This window comes from Primulina huaijiensis, chromosome 3, assembly GCF_012295235.1.
Source record: "Primulina huaijiensis isolate GDHJ02 chromosome 3, ASM1229523v2, whole genome shotgun sequence".
Classification (NCBI taxonomy): domain Eukaryota; kingdom Viridiplantae; phylum Streptophyta; class Magnoliopsida; order Lamiales; family Gesneriaceae; genus Primulina; species Primulina huaijiensis.
Window position 1 is genome coordinate 12,538,224 of NC_133308.1, and position 22,711 is coordinate 12,560,934.

General features: G+C 38.4%; 2 protein-coding genes across 2 annotated transcripts; both read left to right on the forward strand.

Annotated features, from left to right (window-relative positions):
- The first annotated feature begins 17,753 nt into the window (after nucleotides 1–17,753).
- LOC140972494 (uncharacterized) lies at nucleotides 17,754–18,641 on the forward strand. The gene has a single exon (XM_073434912.1). It carries the CDS (start codon nucleotides 17,754–17,756, stop codon nucleotides 18,639–18,641), a length of 888 nt encoding a protein of 295 aa, XP_073291013.1.
- Nucleotides 18,642–19,172: 531 nt separating this feature from the next.
- Nucleotides 19,173–22,505, forward strand: LOC140972495 (uncharacterized). Its single transcript, XM_073434913.1, has 3 exons — nucleotides 19,173–21,634; nucleotides 21,715–21,820; nucleotides 21,906–22,505. Exons 1-3 carry the CDS (start codon nucleotides 19,173–19,175, stop codon nucleotides 22,503–22,505), a joined length of 3,168 nt encoding a protein of 1,055 aa, XP_073291014.1.
- The last annotated feature ends 206 nt before the right edge of the window (nucleotides 22,506–22,711 follow it).

The window sequence follows — 22,711 nt, forward strand, 5'->3', positions numbered from 1 at the left end:
TACGGATAAACTCCGTAACCATCATGTCTTCCTGCCTCAGGGTCATAAACTCCCTGGTCAACCTGTAACGCACCTCGTCAGTAAAATATTTAGAGTAGAATACCTCGGTGAAGCGCGTCCAACTCAAAGTGGCCAAATCAAAACTATAGATGCTCCTTCCCACCACAGGCGAGCGTCTCCTCCAAACAAATAAGTCGTACAACGAACCCTATCTCCATCTTTGAGCCCCATTAACTCAAAAATAACCTCAAGGGATTTAATCCATCCCTCTGCAACCATAGGATCTGACGTCCCTAAGAACTCCTTCGGCCTCATCTTCATGAACCGCTCACAGACAGCCTCAGGCCCAGTCTGTCTGGCTACCACAGCATTGTTCCCCGCGAACTGTGCGAAGAATTGAGTCATCCCAGCTAACATCTGGGCATTCAAGTCTGGTGGAGGGGGTGGTGGTCAATCTCTCTCCTCGTTCTCATGACGATGCTCATCACCTCCCATGCGATCAATAAGGCGTCTAGGAGGCATGCTGTTCCATAATTATAACCCTTACGTAACCAATATGCATAATTACACTATTTTATTCAAATTTAAATAATTATTGCAAAAGCATAATCTGTACATAAAATATTTCATGCAATCATGATGTAAAAATATTTCATGCTTTAAATGAAATGCGTAATCGTAAAACTTACAGACCGAAGACGTGACTTCATGAGCTTCTCGAGAGCAGTAGTAGTATAACCCTTTACAAGATCATAGGCTCTGATACCAACTGTAAAGAATAGTATTTCGTATTCATTTTTAGCGTAATTATTAAAAATTTTCTTAATAAATAATTATCTTGCTTCATTTATAAAATAAAAATGTAAATAATTTTAACTTTAAAATAACAGCGAAAGTAAATATTGTTTTCAAACAACAACTTAAAAATGTATTCAACGTATTAAAACTGAGTTTGAACATAAGAAAATGCATAAACTAAAACATGAGGTCCTCGGGTTCCTACTACTGCAAACCTAGCCAACTCACTGGTCTCCTCCCTCGGCCTCGACCTCATCAGTACCTACAACAATCAAGTCTAGTGAGTCTAAAGACTCAACATGTATATATCGTGAATAACAAGTAAATATATCGTAAAATCGCATGCAATTTAAAAATATAATATCATAATGCGTACAGTGATAAACGTATCATGGATAATTATAAATACGTGCATATCTCAAAATCATACGTAAAAGATTTCCTCAATAGAGCTCCATCATATCATATCATAATTTTCTGGTAGAGATAATGTTTCTAAGCAAGTGGCCCATAACATAACGTGAGCGCCTGATCAGACTAAACCACAGTATACTGGGCGGTAGAGATCACCACAGCTCTTGGACTGGATATCTGTACCCATACATAATCGTAAACTGGTCGTAAGTCACCGGGTGGAGAGGTCTTCGGTTGCGCATACCAACTTCCAAACCCATAAGCATAAGGTGGCCACAAGACATATCGCATATATCTCAAAAATAAAACATTTTATATCTTATGCACGTAATATAATTATAACCTTAATTTTTACCGGATGAGTTGGATCGCTCTCAGGCTTGCTGCAACCTAATTCTAATATGTGACACATGCAAATAATCTTATCTTGAACAAAACTTGACAATCGAACCAAAAACGAGACGATTAGGACCCACAACTTAATTTTTCAATCATGGCTTCGTACCAAACCGAACAAACATTAAACCGACGTTTAACCATGATTAAAAATACTGCTAACCTACTCAAAAATGATCATGAGGACTGGAAAACACGAAAATTGGTGAATGGAGGCCAAAATCATGAAACGCTCTTTCGAGAGTCACTTTGGCACATTGCACCGTAAGTTCTCGTACGACCTCTAAACTCAACCAAATCACGAACGGCCAAAAACATGACTTTCCTAACTCATTGAGGTACTGTCCAGTCCAAGGCCATGGGCTAAAAGCCAACCAAGAATTCATACCAACCTCAGAAACCGAACTCAAGTCTGCTGTAAAAAAATAAAAATACAACAGCGGCTATTGCGCGTGTGAGGGGAAAAATCCAAAATTTCATGACCATTGGCTTGAACCACCAACTAGAGACTCTTACCAACATCCTAAGGTATGGCTTGGACAAATGCTAAGGGCTAAAAGCCAACCACAAACCAAGCAACACCTAGGACACTGAAACATACCAACCGAGAACTCAAATTCTGTGCAGTGAGATGTATTGAATTGTTCTATTGTTTTGTGTCGTTCCAGTGGCCATTTTATTGACCATGGCTCAATCTAGACATGATGTAGTGTTGTATGAACTGTGGCTACGGGCTAGGAGCCAACCACAATTCATCCAACATCTCAAAACCGAAAGTTACCCACACCAAAATCAAAATTTTTAAAACCGAGGAGCACTTGTCAAGTTTCTGTAAAAATCTGAGGGATCCATGTAACAAGCTTTGAAAAGATGATTTGGTCACGTCCTAGACATGATAAGGAAGGGTTCTAACCATGGCTATAGTCCCTAGGACAGCCAAGATTTGAACACCCCTCGAACAACTCAAGGACAGAAAATTGTGAACCAACTCTGTAGCTTGTGTGAAACATTTGCTGTCATGCTTTTGTTTCAAAGATTTGGACTCAAACCAATGAATCAATAACTCCCTATCACACTCTAAAACATTCCTAGAAGTAGCCATGAATGCCTGGAACCGAGCAACTCACTGTAAACAACACAAACATACAAAACCGTGAAGCACAAAGCACAAGAGCCGAGAATGACCTGTGCAGAATTTCTTGCAAAGTTGCTGTCAAAATTTCGTTTTGTTGCATGAATCATGAATATATAATGGCTTAAAAATATCTATAGGACTTGATTGAAGAGCAAAGAAACAATATATACATGCCTGGAATTTGTTTTGATACAAAAACAAATCAATACGACGAAGACGAGCGGCGGAACAGAGTTGGTTTTCTTCTTTCTCGTTTCTGCTGTTCTTACACGATTTTCAGCTGCTGTTTTTCTGATTTGTTTCGAAGGTGAGGGTGCAGGTTTTTTAGGCAATGAAGAGGAATGTTATAGGAGGTGTTAAAGGTATCATAATATGCATTAAGGTGGGAGGTTACAAGTGAAGAAGTTAAATGGATTTGAATTGCTTCTCATTCCTTGCTGCCGTTGGTTTATTCTTATTTTTGCTGCATACCCACGTTGATTTGCTAGCATAAAGGGATTGTGGAGCTTTGAAGAGAATTATGGTGCATGTATTACCCATTATTATAGAATTTAAAAGTGAGAAATGAATACACTATAAAAACCATTTAGTGATGATTTGAATGGGGTTTGCTACACATTTGAATTTGTTTAAAATGTTGACTGATTTCTTCTTAATTTTTTGCATGGTAAGTTATAGTTTAAATCTTTCATCTTAATTTTTTTTATGGTTTTAAATATCCATTATACATTTTAGTGAATTTACACATTTATTTAGACTAAACTCTTGCATGGCATTGTATGATTTAAAATTTAATTATTTAAATGCTATTTTAAATTTCTTGACTATTTTATACCTAGATTAATTCATCCTTATTTGTTTACATATTTTAATTTAAGTTTTAATTAAGTATTAACCTAAAGAACTTATTTAATTCCTTATATCTAATTAATTTAGTAAATCATATAACATTCTATTTCTTTAAATTAAATTATTCCTTGCTTTAATTTAAATTTAGGAATATTTTTCTTATTATTAATCTTATCTTCTAATCTTTAAACTCCGGTCCGGCCTCGCGTATTTATCCTGAAAAGATAAACTAAACATCTACTTTTAAAATAAACAATCATGATTTAATAATTATAAAATGAATTAAACACTTCATATAAAAAATCATTTTTAATTTAAATATTAGCAAATATGCATGGCTTATACGTAATCTGATTTTCGGGTTCTACATATATATATATACAAAAGCCATGTTTATTGATGTTTAGCTCCTTCCATTGATATATTCTTGATGTATATATTGATTTTTATTCATTGATTAAGGATACCATTGAATTCATTGATAAAAGAGCTAGTAAGCCATTGTTGCCTACCAAATGTTTGTTCAATTGTCTCAATGAAGTTTTTATGATTAAAGCAAAGAATTGATAGTATTTACATGCATGTCATTGGCCAATTACATGATGAATGTGTATCTCTCATAATTTTGATATTTATATCAAAGAGATACTTATTACATGGTCACAGGTCACAGAACTATCAATTCATTTCTTTAATTCATGCTAAGAGATACCATCTTTATTGCCTGATGGTATTGTATTTTTTCATTGCCATAGCCATGTTATTCAAGCCAAGCCTATATATATGTATTTGTGATTTATAGCTTCTACTTACTGAGTTTTATCTCATTTCAGTTATAATCATGTGATGCAGGTGAGAAGAAAGAATGAAATGGATTGTCTAGTGTGGAAGAAGTCATATGGCAAGAGGAAGGGAAACTTTTGGCATGTAAAACCTATTTTGATGGGTTGGAACATGGGTGGTCATATGTGTTATAGTATGCACTTTATGTGAATGAATTGCATATTTTGGTGATGATGTTTGGATTATGCTTTCATGATAAATTTAAAAATGGTTATGTTAGAGTTTAGTCAAGTTTTTGCTAATACGAGATTTATTTTGTTTATTTTTCCCTTTTAATTGGTATCAGAGCAAGGTTTCTTCGGACCATATATGACTTATTCTACCTAAGACAATCCGGTATGTTTTCGATCCTACATCTATTGATTTTAATATTGAGAAATGATTCTATTTCATTGCCATTGATATCTCATTGTTTCCTAGCTATGTTGAAGTGAGCCTATGTGTAGGAAATGCCTCCCAAGAGAAAGAGTACCGAAGGGGATGATAGGACCCCTACTACCGATAAGACTGCGAAAGTTGTAGACGAATTCAGTAAGCTATTAAAAGAACATGCAAAGGTACATGGTGAACAGATTCAGCAATTATTGAGCATGCACACCCCGACTCAGGGTCGTGGCCATGGAAGGGGTCAAGGCAGTACGGAAATCACTGAAGATGGTTCTTATGATCTGTTCAGGCTGATGAATCCTCCTGAATTTATCGATGGTCCTGATCCACTAGTGGCTCTTGAGTGGGTAAAGTCATTGGAGGCCAACTTTGATTATTTGAAGTTCACTGATAGAGATAAAGTAAGTTGTGATGTGTTTATGTTAGTGAAAGCTGCTCGTATTTGTTTGGAAGCTACTAAGGTGACTGTTAATGTTCGTGAACTAAAGTGGAGCGAGTTTTTGGATTTATTCTATGCCAAATATTTTTCAAGGGAAGTCAAAGCCAAAAAGATAAAAGAATTTCTTGAATTGAGGCAAGATTCTATGACTATCACAGAGTATACTCTGAAATTTGTGGAAGGATGCATCTTTGTTCCCTTTATTGCTGAAAATGCTAAAGATAAGGGAGAACACTTTCTTCGTGGTTTGAAGCCAGAGATTAGAAGGGATTTTCACATGTCGAAAGTGGTCACATATCAAGACATTGTTGAGAGAGCATTGCTTGCCGAGCATGATGAACGAGAAATCGAGAAGGAGCGACAGTTAAAAAGACAAACTTTCCAAGCGAAAGGTCAAGGTGCAAATAATCATGTTCGAGGCGACCACAAAGGGAAAGGCAATATGGAGCAGCGTAATAAACCTCATTTTGCTTCCTCGGATACTGAGAGACCATTGTGTCCTAAGTGTGGCAAGCCACACAAAGGAGAATGTTTGGTTGGTAGTAGCCGATGTTTCAGATGCAAAGAAGTGGGGCACACAACACAGAATGCCCTCTGTCTTCGGATAAAGGAAGAGTACAGGGGAGAATTTTTACAATGACAAAAGAAAGTGCTAATCCTGATTCTTTGGTAATATAAGGTAATATTTTAATATCTGGAAAGCAAGCACTTACATTAATTGACACTGGTGCGACACACTCGTTTATATCTAAAGTGTTTATGCACTCTTTATATGTTAAACCTACTGTGATGCCTTTACATTTAAATATTGTGTTGTCTTCCCGAGATGAAATTTGGCCAACTTGTATCCTTAAGGCCTTTCCTTTACAGATGGATACAAGATTATTGTTTGCTGATTTAATTGTTATTCCGATGGTTGCTTTTGATGTCTGTGGGGACCCGAACCTAATTCAACACTTAATTCTTATTAAGATCAAATATAACAACTAAGTAATGTGGGACATAAAATTTTTTTTTTTTAATATACAAGTGCGGAAACGTAAGGTAATCAATTCTAATACGCATATACATCTAATGGTACAAATCCTGTACACCATTTATTTATTTCAACTAAAGTTTAGTTACTATATCAAGTACTAAACCACTCTACTCTAAGTCCGGATCTCCACGCTAATCCTGAATCTCTCATCCTCTTCCTGCTCCAGGTCCTGCCCCACCTGTTGTCATGCACACATACAAAACAAGACAACAGGCGGATAACTCCGGTGAGAAATGCATCCCAGTATAAACAATGTAGACATGCAATCATATAAAAACATACATCAAAGCATATAACAACTATCATTAACATGTAGCAATTCAACAAACATGAATGATATAAAACTATAAATCAACTAGTCATCTCAGACTCGACTCAATCGACGCGTCATCTCAGACTCGACTCATTCCTAATCTAGGGATCGCGGTTCTGGATATTGACAAATATATCGAATCTCAGTCGATAGGAATGAATCAACCCTAAACGACATCGATATAATTCGTATATCCAGTGTCTGGGTGAATCGGCCGCAGAATTGACGAATCAGCCAAGGACTAAGCGAATCAGCCACTGACCAGACGAATCAGCCGGTGATTAGGCAAATCAGCCGATGACCAGACGAATCAGCCGGTGACTAGTAGATACATTGTCTATGAATCAATAGACTACAACCATCAATCTCATCAATTGCAAATATTAATGCAATCAAATAAAGTATGTGATTTAGGGAAACTCGAGTCAAACCTCACTCGAGTTGTGCAATCCCAACTCAACATTAATTTATACCTTTCACTCTGTTACTCTCACTATGTCGAAGTCTCTGATTCAAAGCCTGTCAATATCAATGTCCAGTTGTAGCCTAAGCCGATAGGAACACAGTACCGAAGTCGGATTGAAATTCTGACGGACGGATCTCTAACAATCACAAATCTAAAAAGGCGTAAGGATTTTTCTCGTTTTTCCCCTGACCTTTCTCGATTTCTTCTCGGTGGAATGAAGGAATAAGCTTTCATATATATATATATCTCATGCATGTACAAGCCAAGTGGCTCATTTCTTTGCAAAACACGTCTCGCGCATATGCGCGACCCTCATCGGCGCATATGCGCGAGACCTACTGTCTCGGCGCAATATCTTCTCGTCTGCTCGCGCATATGCGCGTCTTCTTCTCGTGCATATGCACGAGACCTACGGCCTCCGGATAATTCCAGTCCACCAGCTCGCGCATATGCACGCCCTCTTCTCGCGCATATGCGCGAGGTNACTGTAGCTCACCTATGTCCAACTCTTTCCTTTCCAATTCTGGTCTCGGAGTGGTCCGTCTATAATTACCTCGATTATCAACAAATCATTCTAGATTACGATAATTCAAATCTCGGGCATTACATTTCTCCCCCCTAAGATACGATTTCGTCCCCGAAATCATAGGCAGTCAAATCATATCATAAGAAGGTATATCAGAAGAAGCTAAATAAGACAACTCACATCAGTGAAATGACTCTGGGAACCTCTGTCTCATATCTGACTCAGTTTCTCAGGTAGTTTCTTCAATGTCATGACGACTCCACCAAATCTTCACAAGTGGAATAGTCTTTGTTCTAAGCCGTTTTTCTTTATGATCGAGAATCTGAATCGCCTTCTCGACATAACTCAATGTCTTATCCAGTTCAACCTTGCCTGGCTGAATACTATCCCAGATAATGAAGGCGGTAAAACAAGTCGATAGGCACAATCTCCTATCTTTTCGAGAATCTCACACGGCCCAATATATCGTGGAGACAGCTTCCCTTTCTTGCCAAATCGGACAATTCCTCGGAAAGGTGAAATTTTCAAGAATACTCAGTCTCCTGCCTCAAATACCAACGGTCGTCGTCTGACATTGGCATAGTTGGCTTGTCTATCTTGGGCTGCCTTCATTTTCTTCTGAATCAGCTTCACTTTTTCATTCATATCTCTGATCTGTCAGGTCCGATCTCAGGAAGCTCAGAGATATTATCCCAATAAAGAGGGGATTGACATTTCGTCCTGTACAACGCGTCAAAAGGAGTCGTCTCAATACTCGCCTGATAGCTGTTGTTGTACGAAAATTCATAAAGTGGCAATGCATCTTGCCATCCAGTGCTAAAATCAAGCACTACCGCTCTCAGCATATCTTCCAATGTTTGGATAGTCCGCTTCGACTGTCCGTCAGTTGTGGATAATATGCGGTACTAAGATGTAACTTCTTACCTCGAGCCTGTTGTAAACTCTGCCAAAAGCACGATGTGAACCGAGGATCACGGTAGCTTCGTCACAAAGTCCATGGAAATGTGTTCCATTCGGGAATGGACAAACTCTGTAATAGTCCTCCCGGTTTCTTTCTCTCAGCCTTCACCTATTGGCAATTCATACATTTGGCTACAATTTCAGCAATATCAGCTTTCATTTGTTTCCACCGAAATTGTCTTTTCAAATCGTGGTACATCTTTCTGTTACCATGTTGAATACTGAATATACTGCTGTGCGCTTCTGACACTATCTGTCGTTTCAAATCCGAAACATTCGGCACAACCAGACGATTATTCACATACAAAACATTGTCACGGACCTGATACTTGGATAGATGTCCTGCTCTGACCATCGTTATCGATTTCGGTTCATTTTGCTTACCTTTCTGAGCTTCTTTAATCCTAAAAATCAGCTCTAGTTTGGCTTGAACCATATATAATCTCAATGGTCTACTATCTGTCTTAAATACCAGTCCAGACAAACAAACTGAATTCACAGTCTTCTGACCACACAACCGAAGCATTCTTCTGCGTCAACTTTGTAATTGGTTTGGCAATACTCGAGAAATCTTTAATAAATCGGCGATAATATTCGGCCAAACCCATAAAACTGCGAATCTCTGGCACAGATGTCGATCTCGGCCAAGAAATCACGGCCTTAACCTTGCTAGGATCAACTGATATACTATCTCTGAATATAATAGGATCCAAAAATACCACCTGTCTCAACCAGAACTTACATTTCGACAGTTTAGCATCTAGTTTCTCAGTCCTCAGCATTCGCAACACAGTTCTCAAATACTCGCCATGATCCATCGTATTCTTTGACTAAATCAAAATATCATCGATGAATATCATCACAAAATCATCGAGATATTTCTGGAACACACGGTTCAACAGCCCCATAACCACAGCTAGAGCATTCGTCAAACCAGACGGCATGACAATAAACTCATAATGTCCATACCTGGTTTTGAACGCTGTCTTCGAGATATCAAAATCTCTGACTCTCAGCTGATGATATCCAGATCTCAGATCGATCTTGGAATATACCGAAGAACCCTGCAACGGTAGTCGATACAAAGTCTCATCGAACCGTCTTTCTTCCTCACAAACAGTCACTGGCGCACCCCAAGGAGAGACACTCGGTCTGATGTTCCCCTTGGCCAGTAATTCTTCCACCTGGTCTTTCAACTCTTTCAATTCTATTGGTGCCATTCGGTACGGAGCTCTAGAAATCGGAACTGTACCTGGTACCAACTCGATGCTGAAGTCTGTCTCTCGAAGCGGAGGCAATCCAGAAATCTCATCTGGAAAGACGTCAGCAAACTCACACACCACTGGCAGATCAGCCAACGATGGACTCGATTTCAGTAAATCAACTGAATAGACAAGGAATCTTTCCGCTCCTTTCTGCAATAATTGAGTCATAGACATAACAGATATCAAAGGAATTCTGGCTTGAGAACCCTTACAGTAAAATCTCCACTCCTCAGCCATATCTGGTTTGAATTGTACAATTTTGTGGAAACAGTCAACGGTCGTTCTGTACTTGGTTAGCATATCGATACCGATAATACAATCAAAAGCAGACCCCAAGTACAATACAATCTAACTCAATCTCATGTCCGTCAGACTGTAGCATACCATATTTAACCGAAGTCACGGATATCAAACCTTTCCCCAAAGGAGAAGAGACAGATACTACAGAAGACAAAGACTCAACAGGCAATGTATGACTCAATGCAAATCGTTCAGAATAAATGTATGTGAAGTATCAATCAGTACGTAAGCAGGATAACCACATAAAGAACAGTTACCTGTAACAACATCATCTGGTGCTTCCTGAGCCTGTTCCTCTGTCACAGCAAATACTCTGGCCTGCTGTCTAGGAGGTTGGCCAACTGTCTGGCTTCCTCCAGGCCTCTACTGTGACTGAGATGGTGCTGGCTGAAATGAGTGGACAGCAGCTGATCGTCTACTCGACTGTGCTGCTGATTCGACTGATTCGGCTCCGTGGGATCTTTGGGAACCTCGTTGTGGACATACTCCGGAAAAATATCCCTGTTGTTTACAGAAGTGGCAACTACCAAGTACTCCTTGGCATTGCTCAGTGGAATGTCTCCCTCCACATGTGCCGCAGTAAATTTCGGTATAACTCGGGCTCTGTCTGGACCCACTTGAGCTAGAAGAACTACCGCCAGACTTCTTGAACTGTTTCCCTCTAGCTTTCAAAAATTCTTTCTTTCCACCACTACTGCTACCACTCTCAAATCTGGGAGGTGGTTGTTGTGGTCCCGGTGCTGGAGGAACATATACGGCTCTTTTCTGCCTTATCAGGCCAGCTTCAGCTCCCTTTGCTCTATTCATAGCATCAGCAAAGTTATTCGATCGCCCTGTGTTCACCAGAGTAAAAATCTCGGGATTCAAGCCATTGATGAACTGATCAGCAACGGCTTCTTCATTGTCAGCCACGTGTGGAGCAAATTTCAACAAGGTAGAGAACTTGGTCACATATTATTCAATATTCAACTGACCCTGTCTCAAATTGGCAAACTCCGCCCCCTTGTCTTTCCTGTACGACACTGGGAAAAATCTTTGATAAAACTCAGTTTTAAATACATTCCAAGTGATAGTCGTACCTCGATGCTCCAAGTCCTTTTTTATCGTAATTCACCAGTTCTTTGCAACATCATGCAACTGGTGCCCAATCAGTTTAACTCGGCGCTCATCACTGTACTCCAGTGAGTCAAACAGCATCTCAATGTCATCTAGCCAACTCTCACATTCAACTGATGTCTCAGTACCCTTCATAGTTGGTGGTTTGAAAGACTGAAACCTTTTCAATAACGTTTCCATCGGAGTCGCTGTCACATCCATTGGAGGATTCGATGTGCTACCCTATTATGGTATTCTTCGAGTAGGGATATCTGAATATCAAAAGGATTAGTAACCCAATCCAACAACCTGTCTCAATTCAGTTCCCCCTCCGATCATCTTACTGCTGATCGAGAATCGGTTCAGATTCATTCTCAATAACACATGCTTTAAATCAAATCAGATAATCAATAACATGTATTATATAAAGCAGTAAATCATGCTAGCAATCACAAGCAAGGAAAGAAAACGCATTCTACCCCGCTCACTAGCTTCTATCTCAGTCTCAAGAACCTACAGTTCTAGTGCCTACTGCTCTGATACCACCTGTTGTGGGGACCCGAACCTAATTCAACACTTAATTGTTATTAGGATCAAATATAACAACTAAGTAATGTGGGACATAAATTTTTTTTTTTAATATACAAGATATACAAGTGCGGAAACGTAAGGTAATCAATTCTAATACGCATATAATTCTAATGGTACAAATCCTTTACACCATTTATTTATTTCAACTAAAGTTTAGTTACTATATCAAGTACTAAACCACTCTACTCTAAGTCCGGATCTCCACGCTAATCCTGAATCTCTCATCCTCTTCCTGCTCCAGGTCCTGCCCCACCTGTTGTCATGCACACATTCAAAACAAGACAACAGGCGGATAACTCCGGTGAGAAATGCATATCAGTATAAACAATGTAGACATGCAATCATATAAAAACATACATCAAAGCATATAACAACTATCATTAACATGTAGCAATTCAATAAACATGAATGATATAAAAATGTAAATCAACTAGTCATCTCAGACTCGACTCAATCGACGCGTCATCTCAGACTCGACTCATTCCTAATCTAGGGATCTCGGTTCTGGATATTGACAAATATATCGAATCTCAGTCGATAGGAATGAATCAACCCTAAACGACATCGATATAATTCGTATATCCAGTGTCTGGGCGAATCGGCTGCAGAATTGACGAATCAGCCAAGGACTAAGCGAATCAGCCACTGACCAGACGAATCAGCCGGTGATTAGGAAAATTAGCCGATGACCAGACGAATCAGCCGGTGACTAGTACATACATTGTCTATGAATCAATAGACTACAACCATCAATCTCATCAATTGCAAATATTAATGCAATCAAATAAAGTATGTGATTTAGGGAAACTCGAGTCAAACCTCACTCGAGTTGTGCAATCCCAACTCAACATTAATTTATACCTTTCACTCTGTTACTCTGACTATGTCGAAGTCTCTGATTCAAAGCCTGTCAATATCAATGTCCAGTTGTAGCCTAAGCCGATAGGAACACAGGACCGAAGTCGGATTGAAATTCTGATGGACGGATCTCTGACAATCACAAATCTAAAAAGGCGTAATGAAGGAATAAGCTTTCATATATATATATATATATCTCATGAAGGAATAAGCTTTCATATATAGCCTAAGCCGATAGGAACACAGTACCCTGTCAATTTTTCTCGTTTTTCCCCTAACCTTTCTCGATTTCTTCTCGGTGGAATGAAGGAATAAGCTTTCATATATATATATATCTCATGCATGTACAAGCCAAGTGGCTCATTTCTTTGCAAAACACGTCTCGCGCATATGCGCGACCCTCATCGGCGCATATGCGCGAGACCTACTGTCTCGGCGCAATATCTTCTCGTCTGCTCGCGCATATGCGCGTCTTCTTCTCGTGCATATGCACGAGACCTACGGCCTCCGGATAATTCCAGTCCACCAGCTCGCGCATATGCACGCCCTCTTCTCGCGCATATGCGCGAGGTTCTCTGCCTCGGCAATGGCCTTGCGCGCATATGCGCGTATTTCTGCCGTGCATGTGCGCGATACCTACTGTAGCTCACCTATGTCCAACTCTTGCCTTTCCAATTCTGGTCTCGGAGTGGTCCGTCTATAATTACCTCGATTATCAACAAATCATTCTGGATTACGATAATTCAAATCTCGGGCATTACAATGTCATACTGGGTATGGATTGGTTGTTTGCCTATCGTGAAGTGATTGACTGTGTGGGAAAGACCGTGAAGTTTTTAGCCGATGACCATGAGAGTGATGCATTTGTTGGTCTAGGTTCTTCGCTGAGTATTCTCGTTATTTCTTGTTTACAAGCTACTAAATTGTTGCACAAAGGTTGTATTGGTTTTCTGGCTTTGGTGTTGGATGTGAGAAAGGAGAGTAATACGCAATTACAGAACATTGATGTGGTGAAGAGTTATCTTGATGCGTTTGCTGAGGAAGTACCCACCTGATCGAGAGGTATAGTTTGTTATTGACTTAATTCCTGGTATAGCTCCAATTTCTAAGGTTCCGTACATAATGGTTCCCACCGAGATAAAAGAATTGAAGAATCAATTGCAGGAGCTATTTGATAAAGGTTTCATTCGACCTAGTTCCTCTTCATAGGGAGCTCCAGTTTTTTTTGTGAAAAAAAAATATGGATCGTTGAGGTTATGTATTGATTATCGAGAACTCAACAAAGTAACTTTTAAAAAAAAATATCCTTTCCCGCGGATTGAAGACCTTTTTGATCAACTGCAAAGAGCAGGAGTGTTCTCGAAGATTGACCTTCGGTCCGGGTATCATCAATTGTAGGTGAAAAATGAGTATATACCAAAGACTGCCTTTAGAACAATGTATGACCATTATGAATTTCTTGTGAAGTCATTTGGACTAACCAATGCTCTTTCAGTTTTCATGGATTTAATGAATCGTGTCTTGAAGCCGTATTTGAATACTTTTGTTATTATTTTTATTTATGACATTTTGATCTACTCTAAGACATGAGAGCTTCATAGTGAGCATCTGAGGACGGTATTGCAGCTATTGAGGGATAATTATGTAACGTCCCAAAAATTTAGAGGTCCACGCGAACCACATGCACGCATGTTATTAAATTCATTGTGTATTTCAATTAAATGTTTTAATTGCATAAATTAATTATGTGGTGCATATTTACATGTTTAAAATATATTTTTCTACATGGTTGCATTAAAATGTATTTTTAAAGGTTATTAGAGTTGAGATCGAGGAACGGAGACCGATGGCTGAAAAATAAAAACGTTTTTATTAAATAATTGTTTTTAATTATTTAAAATATGATTGATGTTTTTTCATATTTTTGAAAATAAGAGGTTTTGAGGTGATTTTATACGATGGGACGTAAATTTTATCGGTGTTGGTTTTTTAACAAAAATATAAACGTTTTGACAACCCAGCTAATAAATTTACAAACTTATTTAAACATAATTTTTTTATGATTTAAATAAAGACTAATGGGCCGAATTTAACCCCTTAATAGGCCTAAGCCTTGTTATGAGATTAATGAAGCATAAATATGTCATATTTCACCTAAAAACCCACGCCCCTTCCCCTCAAACCATATGAAACCCTCCCCATCAGAAAACACAAGCACGCACGCCACTCCAAGAGGAAACAACCGAGGCTTTGAAGAAAAAATTCAGTCTAGTCTCCTACGTCAAAGTCTTCACATCGCCATCGAATATTTGTGCGTTTAAAACGCAAAGGCACGCCATACATCTCCTTTTCTCATCTATCACATCATATTATGGTTTTAAATAACGTTTGTATGAAAAGCATAGAGTTCTCATATTTATTTTTGTAATATTGCACCTACATGTATTAAACTTATGAATTTTTTTATCCAAAATCATGTTTGGTATGTGTTAAGGGGCTGCAATGATTTAGGTTATGATCAAGCATTGTTTTACAAGAATTTAGAGTCCTTGAACATCACCAAAATTGCTGCACACACGAAACATGCAAGCTGGAATCAATTATCTGTCATGGGGGTTGTATGGCTCGGTTTTAAGGGGATGGTGGCAGGGCCTGGGTTAAGTTGGGACCGAGGCTTGGCTAGGGGTGTGTATGAGTCAGGTGTAGAGTCCTAGCCACGCTAGGACTCGAACACCAGGGGCTGGGAGGAATCCTAGCCAACGTGGACTCCTACTCGAGAGCCCAAGTGAAAACGTGCAGGCTTCGCAGGCGTTCAGGGGCTAAGGGGCTCGGCCAGGGGGCTCAGAGCTGGGCTAGGGTGACTATTTGGGATCCTAGGTGAGTGCACAACAGGCTGATTCGAGAGTGGCTCGGTCGGATAGAGTCCTACGAGTGTAAACACACTACAAGAAATTTTAGTTTCAACGACACTCAAAAGACAACAGTTTTAGCAAAAACCGTTGTTTTTTTCCCTTTAACAACAGTTTTAACCAAAACCGTTGTCTTTGCTAATTTTTTCTTTGTCAAAGACAACGGTTTTTAAAAAACCGTTGTCTTTTATTGTTGAATGACAACGGTTTTAGAAAACCGTTGTCAATGTGCGTGCTATTTGGTTGCTAAGACAACGGTTTTAAAAACCGTTGTCTTTGTGCTGTTTTATTTATTTTTTTAAGACAACGGTTTTGTTTAAAACCGTTGTCCTTTATGGGTTACAACAACGGTTTTTATACCGTTGTCTATGAGCGGGTTTTTTAGTAGCTACAACAACGGTTCTTAATACCGTTGTCTATGAGCGCGTTTTTATGTAGCTAAGACAACGGTGTTAAAAACCGTTGTTTATTAACGTCAGTGAAAGACAACAATTTTTTTAGTAGCTGCCACAACGGTGTTATAAACCGTTGTCTAATGTACAAATTTAGGGCCTAAGACAACGGTTTATTTAAACTGTTGTCGTTATAAAAAAAAAAAAACTTTTAAAACAACACTCTAACTATTTTAACAACAGTGTTTTAAAAAATGTTGTTAAAAAAACCAAAATCCCTACCAATTCCTCACACTTATATATCGCATAACACACACTCACCAATTAATTAAAGTATTGAGACACACACACCCCCCCCCCCCCAAAAAAAAAAAACACACTCCCGTCGCCCTCCTTTCTCCCAGCTGAATCAAAGCCACCGCCCGTCCGTTCTCTGTCACCGAGGACCGGCGAAGGTAGCCCATGTCCGGTCGACCTTGATTGCAACTGTAATCGGTAGTTTTGAGCAAGGAGAAGTCGTGAATCTTAGTCCTATTCTGCGCGCGATCTGCCATCCGTTTGGGTAAGAATTTCACTCGATTATTTGGGTCATTTGAGCTTGTTTGAGATGTATTATAGTAGTTTTAAGTAGGTGATGGATCTGGCACTCGATAAGAACGCGCGAAGAGTGTGAAGGTGTCGTGCGCGGCAGCTGGATTTGCTTTTCTTGTGATTTCTTATGTTATGAGTATGCTCTTTATTCGCATTAAGAACGTTGCTTACCTTCGCTGATTTCTCGATTATTCTCTACAGTTTTGTTATAAGAAAAATTAGCTTCTTTTAATTTTGGGGTTTTATAATGTAATGCGCTGAGAATTTACTAGAAAGAAGATGCTGCGGAAATGTAACTTATCCGATAATTAGCAAGTTCGTACCTCAACTCAGAGGACCTGCTCCTGGTCACGGGTTGAGAACTGTGAAACCAGGCCTGCAATTAAGTTTACCAAATTGCTTCGTTTTAAATGTTTTATTTGATAACATACTTTCTTTTGAAGAAATCTTAGTACCTTTGCCAAGAATAGATTACTACCCTGCAAGCCATTTTCAGCTCCAGACCTGTGGAAGTAAATGCAACAGTTACCTTGATGGTAAATGGAACCATTCAAGAATGAGAAATATGGGTCTAGCATATTCAAGCAGGGTCAATCAGGCTTAGGCAGTCGCCCCGCCACGACTATTCTGTGAAAATTTTTAAATTTCATCAATAGGATTGCTTGCAAAATGAGACAAGATTCCCACTTCTTTGACTAAATTCTTGGATTTGTTTACGTGTTCCAGAAGTATTGTCGATGCAGTAAAAACCTGGTTGGATGCAAATCATTAGGCAAGTTATAAGCAACAGAAGTGCTTGTCAGTGAAAGAAAATGATTTGTATTTGAAGCAGAAATGATTAATGTGGTTCTTTTGTGTAATGTAGATTAGATGCAGAGCGTGTTTGTGTGAAATGTGAACTATTTCCAACGCCTTTAGGTGTATGTTGATCTGGGAAGTTCGCAAGAGTCTCACTAGCTGACTTTGGGTAAGGAGTAGCTACATGAATTCAACCATTAACCAACTTATATCATTTAAATATAAAGTTTCAAACAATTTTTGGTGTTTGTAACAAAATTCTCTTTACGTATACATGTGTGTGTGTATATATATTAAAAAGAGAGTCTATCAATAAAAGATTTTTTAATATTATTTCAAATTGTTTTGAAGGGGTTGGGCTTATTGTTAGCTGAGTAGTTGTACCAAGTATGGACAAAGAATGGATGTCAAAAGATAGGCTATCACATGAATTTGATGTTGGAGTAGAGTCTTTCTTGCAGTTTGCGCTAAAAAATGCTATCCATTCTGATGCAATACCTTGTCCATGTGCAAGATGTGGTAATCTATGGAAGAAAAATGTTGAAACTATCAGGGCACATTTGTATTGTAATGGTATGGATTTGACATATCATACATGGATATGGCATGGGGAAAGATCTACGAAAGGGAACTCAATGAATGATAATGATCAAGTAAGACAAGATGAACACAAATCATTTACTGAGGAACCTATAGATATGGTGCATTGTGTATATGAAAGTTATGCTGAGAATCCAAGCCAATTCAATAAGCTACTTGAAGACGCAGATAAACCTTTATATCCTGGATGTGCTAAATTCTCAAAGTTATCTGCAGTTGTGAAATTATTTAACTTGAAGGCAAAATATAGTTGGAGTGATAAAAGTTTCACTGATCTACTTATTTTGTTTGGAGAAATGCTTCCAGATCACAATGAATTGCCTTCATCTCTGTATGATGCAAAGAAAAGATTACGCGCATTAGGGATGGACTATGTGAAAATTCATGCTTGTCCTAATGATTGTATCTTATACCGGAAGAAGTACGAAGATTTTGCAAATTGCCCTACTTGCGGGACGTCAAGGTGGAAGTTGGGCAACAAATCGAAGGTAAAGGAAGGAATTCCTGCAAAGGTCTTGTGGTATTTCCCACCTATTCCAAGATTTCAAAGAATGTTTCGGAATAAGGCGATATCCAAGGAGTTAACTTGGCATGCTGATAAAAGAATTCGTGNAATCAGGCTTAGGCAGTCGCCCCGCCACGACTATTCTGTGAAAATTTTTAAATTTCATCAATAGGATTGCTTGCAAAATGAGACAAGATTCCCACTTCTTTGACTAAATTCTTGGATTTGTTTACGTGTTCCAGAAGTATTGTCGATGCAGTAAAAACCTGGTTGGATGCAAATCATTAGGCAAGTTATAAGCAACAGAAGTGCTTGTCAGTGAAAGAAAATGATTTGTATTTGAAGCAGAAATGATTAATGTGGTTCTTTTGTGTAATGTAGATTAGATGCAGAGCGTGTTTGTGTGAAATGTGAACTATTTCCAACGCCTTTAGGTGTATGTTGATCTGGGAAGTTCGCAAGAGTCTCACTAGCTGACTTTGGGTAAGGAGTAGCTACATGAATTCAACCATTAACCAACTTATATCATTTAAATATAAAGTTTCAAACAATTTTTGGTGTTTGTAACAAAATTCTCTTTACGTATACATGTGTGTGTGTATATATATTAAAAAGAGAGTCTATCAATAAAAGATTTTTTAATATTATTTCAAATTGTTTTGAAGGGGTTGGGCTTATTGTTAGCTGAGTAGTTGTACCAAGTATGGACAAAGAATGGATGTCAAAAGATAGGCTATCACATGAATTTGATGTTGGAGTAGAGTCTTTCTTGCAGTTTGCGCTAAAAAATGCTATCCATTCTGATGCAATACCTTGTCCATGTGCAAGATGTGGTAATCTATGGAAGAAAAATGTTGAAACTATCAGGGCACATTTGTATTGTAATGGTATGGATTTGACATATCATACATGGATATGGCATGGGGAAAGATCTACGAAAGGGAACTCAATGAATGATAATGATCAAGTAAGACAAGATGAACACAAATCATTTACTGAGGAACCTATAGATATGGTGCATTGTGTATATGAAAGTTATGCTGAGAATCCAAGCCAATTCAATAAGCTACTTGAAGACGCAGATAAACCTTTATATCCTGGATGTGCTAAATTCTCAAAGTTATCTGCAGTTGTGAAATTATTTAACTTGAAGGCAAAATATAGTTGGAGTGATAAAAGTTTCACTGATCTACTTATTTTGTTTGGAGAAATGCTTCCAGATCACAATGAATTGCCTTCATCTCTGTATGATGCAAAGAAAAGATTACGCGCATTAGGGATGGACTATGTGAAAATTCATGCTTGTCCTAATGATTGTATCTTATACCGGAAGAAGTACGAAGATTTTGCAAATTGCCCTACTTGCGGGACGTCAAGGTGGAAGTTGGGCAACAAATCGAAGGTAAAGGAAGGAATTCCTGCAAAGGTCTTGTGGTATTTCCCACCTATTCCAAGATTTCAAAGAATGTTTCGGAATAAGGCGATATCCAAGGAGTTAACTTGGCATGCTGATAAAAGAATTCGTGATGGATACTTGCGTCATCCAGCTGATTCGCCCTCTTGGAAATTAGTTGATCGCATGTGGCCAGATTTTGCTTATGAGCCAAGAAATCTTAGATTGGCTATATCAGCAGACGGGATAAATCCTCATAGTTTGATGAGTTCTGCATATAGTTGTTGGCCTGTTTTAATGATCACATACAATCTTTCACCATGGTTGTGTATGAAGAGAAAATTTGTGATGCTCACTTTGTTGATATCTGGTCCCAGACAACCGGGTAATGATATTGATGTTTACTTAGCACCTCTTATTGACGACTTAAAATGCTTATGGGATAAAGGTGTTGAAGCATATGATGCATATCGAGAAGAAAGTTTCTCTCTTAGAGCTGTTCTACTATGGACAATCAATGATTTTCCTGCATATGGGAACATGTCTGGATGTGTTGTGAAAGGATATCATGCATGTCCTATTTGTGCAGAAGAAACATATTCGACAAGGTTGAAACATTGTAGAAAAATGTCATATACAGGCCATAGAAGGTTTCTACCTTTAAGTCATCCTTATCGAAGGCAAAAGAAGGCATTTAATGGGAAGCAAGAATTTAATCTCGAACCAAAACCATTGAGTGGCAATGAAATTTTAGAAAGAGTTCAAAGAATTAATTATCATTGTGGAAAATTCAGCGGAAAGCTTCAGTCAAAGAACGATGACGGGATAACATGCTGGAAAAAGAAATCAATATTCTTTGAACTTGAGTATTGGAAAGATCTACATGTTCGACATGTTCTTGATGTGATGCACATTGAAAAAAATGTTTGTGAAAGTCTCATCGGTACATTACTTGATGTTCCAGGAAAAACAAAGGATGGAGTAGAATCAAGATTAGATCTTCTGGAAATGAATTTAAGGACTGAATTGGCACCAAGGATTGGGGAGAAGAAAACGTTTTTGCCAGCAGCATGTTACACACTAAGTAAGGATGAGAAAAGAAGTATTTGCAATTCTTTGTCGGGAGTAAAGGTACCTGTAGGTTACTCATCAAATATTAGAAACATTGTGTCGATGAAGGATTTGAAACTTGTTGGCCTGAAGTCACACGACTATCTCACTTTAATGCAACAATTGCTTCCAGTGGCCATCCGCGGTGTCTTGCCAAAACATGTCAGAGATACTAGAACCCGGCTGTGTTTCGTCTTCAATGTGTTGTATAGTAAAGTGGTAGACGTCTTAAAGTTGGATGACTTGCAAAGAGAGATTGTGTTGATATTGTGGTCACTTGAAAAGTACTTTCCCCCTTCATTTTTTGATATAATGATTCATTTAACTGTTCATCTTGTCCGGGAGGTCAAATTGTGTGGACCGGTTTGGTATAGGCACATGTACCCATTTGAAAGATTCATGAAGATTCTGAAAGGTTATGTGCGCAATCGCAATCGGCCTGAAGGGTGTATAGCCAAATTTTACATTGCTGAAGAGGCTGTCGAATTTTGCTCAGATTATCTATCTAATGTCCACACAATTGGGATACCTTCAAGGCATCGAGAAGTAGAACTTACTAAGCCTTTATCGGGAGCAGTTGTGCACTTCACTAGACATGATGAGCTGCAACAAGCACATCTTTATGTATTGACAAATGATGTTGAGATTGATCCTTATGTCGAGTAAGATCTCCAACCTATCAATTCTTTCATGCACTTTGCATACATTCTATTGGTTTATCTATTAGAAATTATTTCATTAGGGAACACATGGTGGATTTGAAATCAAGATTTCCTCATAAAGCCAAGTCCAAAAAGTTGTTACAAGATAAGCATAACCGAAGGTTTACTAACTGGTTGCGTGATACAGTAAGTTCCAAAATACTAGATATTAATATGCATACAACTCTTGGTATCTTACATAAATCTAAATTTATGGCATTGTGAAATATAGGTTGCACATTTAGTTGACCGTTCCACCCATCAAATATCAGAAAGATTGAAGTGGTTGGCGCATGGACCTAGCAACAAAGTGTTAAAGTATTCTAGTTATCTGATTGATGGGGTTACATATGCTACAAAAGAACGTGTTGATATACGAGTTACTCAAAACTCTGGAGTAAGCTTAGTCGCAAAGACAATGCAAGTTGCCAGTGCCAAGGACAAAAACCCAATTGTTTCAGACATGGTTTTTTATGGAGTTATTGAAGAAATATGGGAACTCGATTACCACAAATTTCAAATTCCAATGTTCAAATGTAATTGGGTGGAGAATAATAATGGTATTAAAGTAGATGATCTTGGTTTTACATTGGTAAATTTGAGAAGAATTGGATTCAAATCCGACTCTTTTATATTGGGAAGTCAAGCAAAGCAAGTATTTTACATTGAAGATCCTGAAGATCCTAAATGGAGTATTGTACTTGCAACTCCTACTAGAGAGTCATTTGAACACGTTGATGATGATGAATTGGAAGACACAGTAAAAGACATGAATGATGCAGAAATAATGATACAATGCTTGCCTTTGATGATTCCTACGCAAGAACGATGAAAAACGGACGTCGGGGGAGCGCCGAGGGATTTATTTTGCAAGAACATGTTGGATCTCGGTTTTCTACGTGCCCAAACGCAGCGGAAGTTTAAAATTTTTTATTTTATTTTGAAAACAAAATAATTCTTTTGGACACTCGTATGGTTTTCAGGAATTAAACATGCATAGGATGTTTAAAGAATTATACCTTTGTGAATTAAATCACT

Coding starts and splice junctions, on each gene's coding strand:
- LOC140972495 (XM_073434913.1), top strand. CDS start 19,173: ATGGACAAAGAATGGATGTCAAAAGATAGGCTATCACATGAATTTGAT. Junction 21,635..21,714: donor GAGATTGATCCTTATGTCGA/GTAAGATCTCCA, acceptor TTATTTCATTAG/GGAACACATGGTGGATTTGA. Junction 21,821..21,905: donor CTAACTGGTTGCGTGATACA/GTAAGTTCCAAA, acceptor TGTGAAATATAG/GTTGCACATTTAGTTGACCG.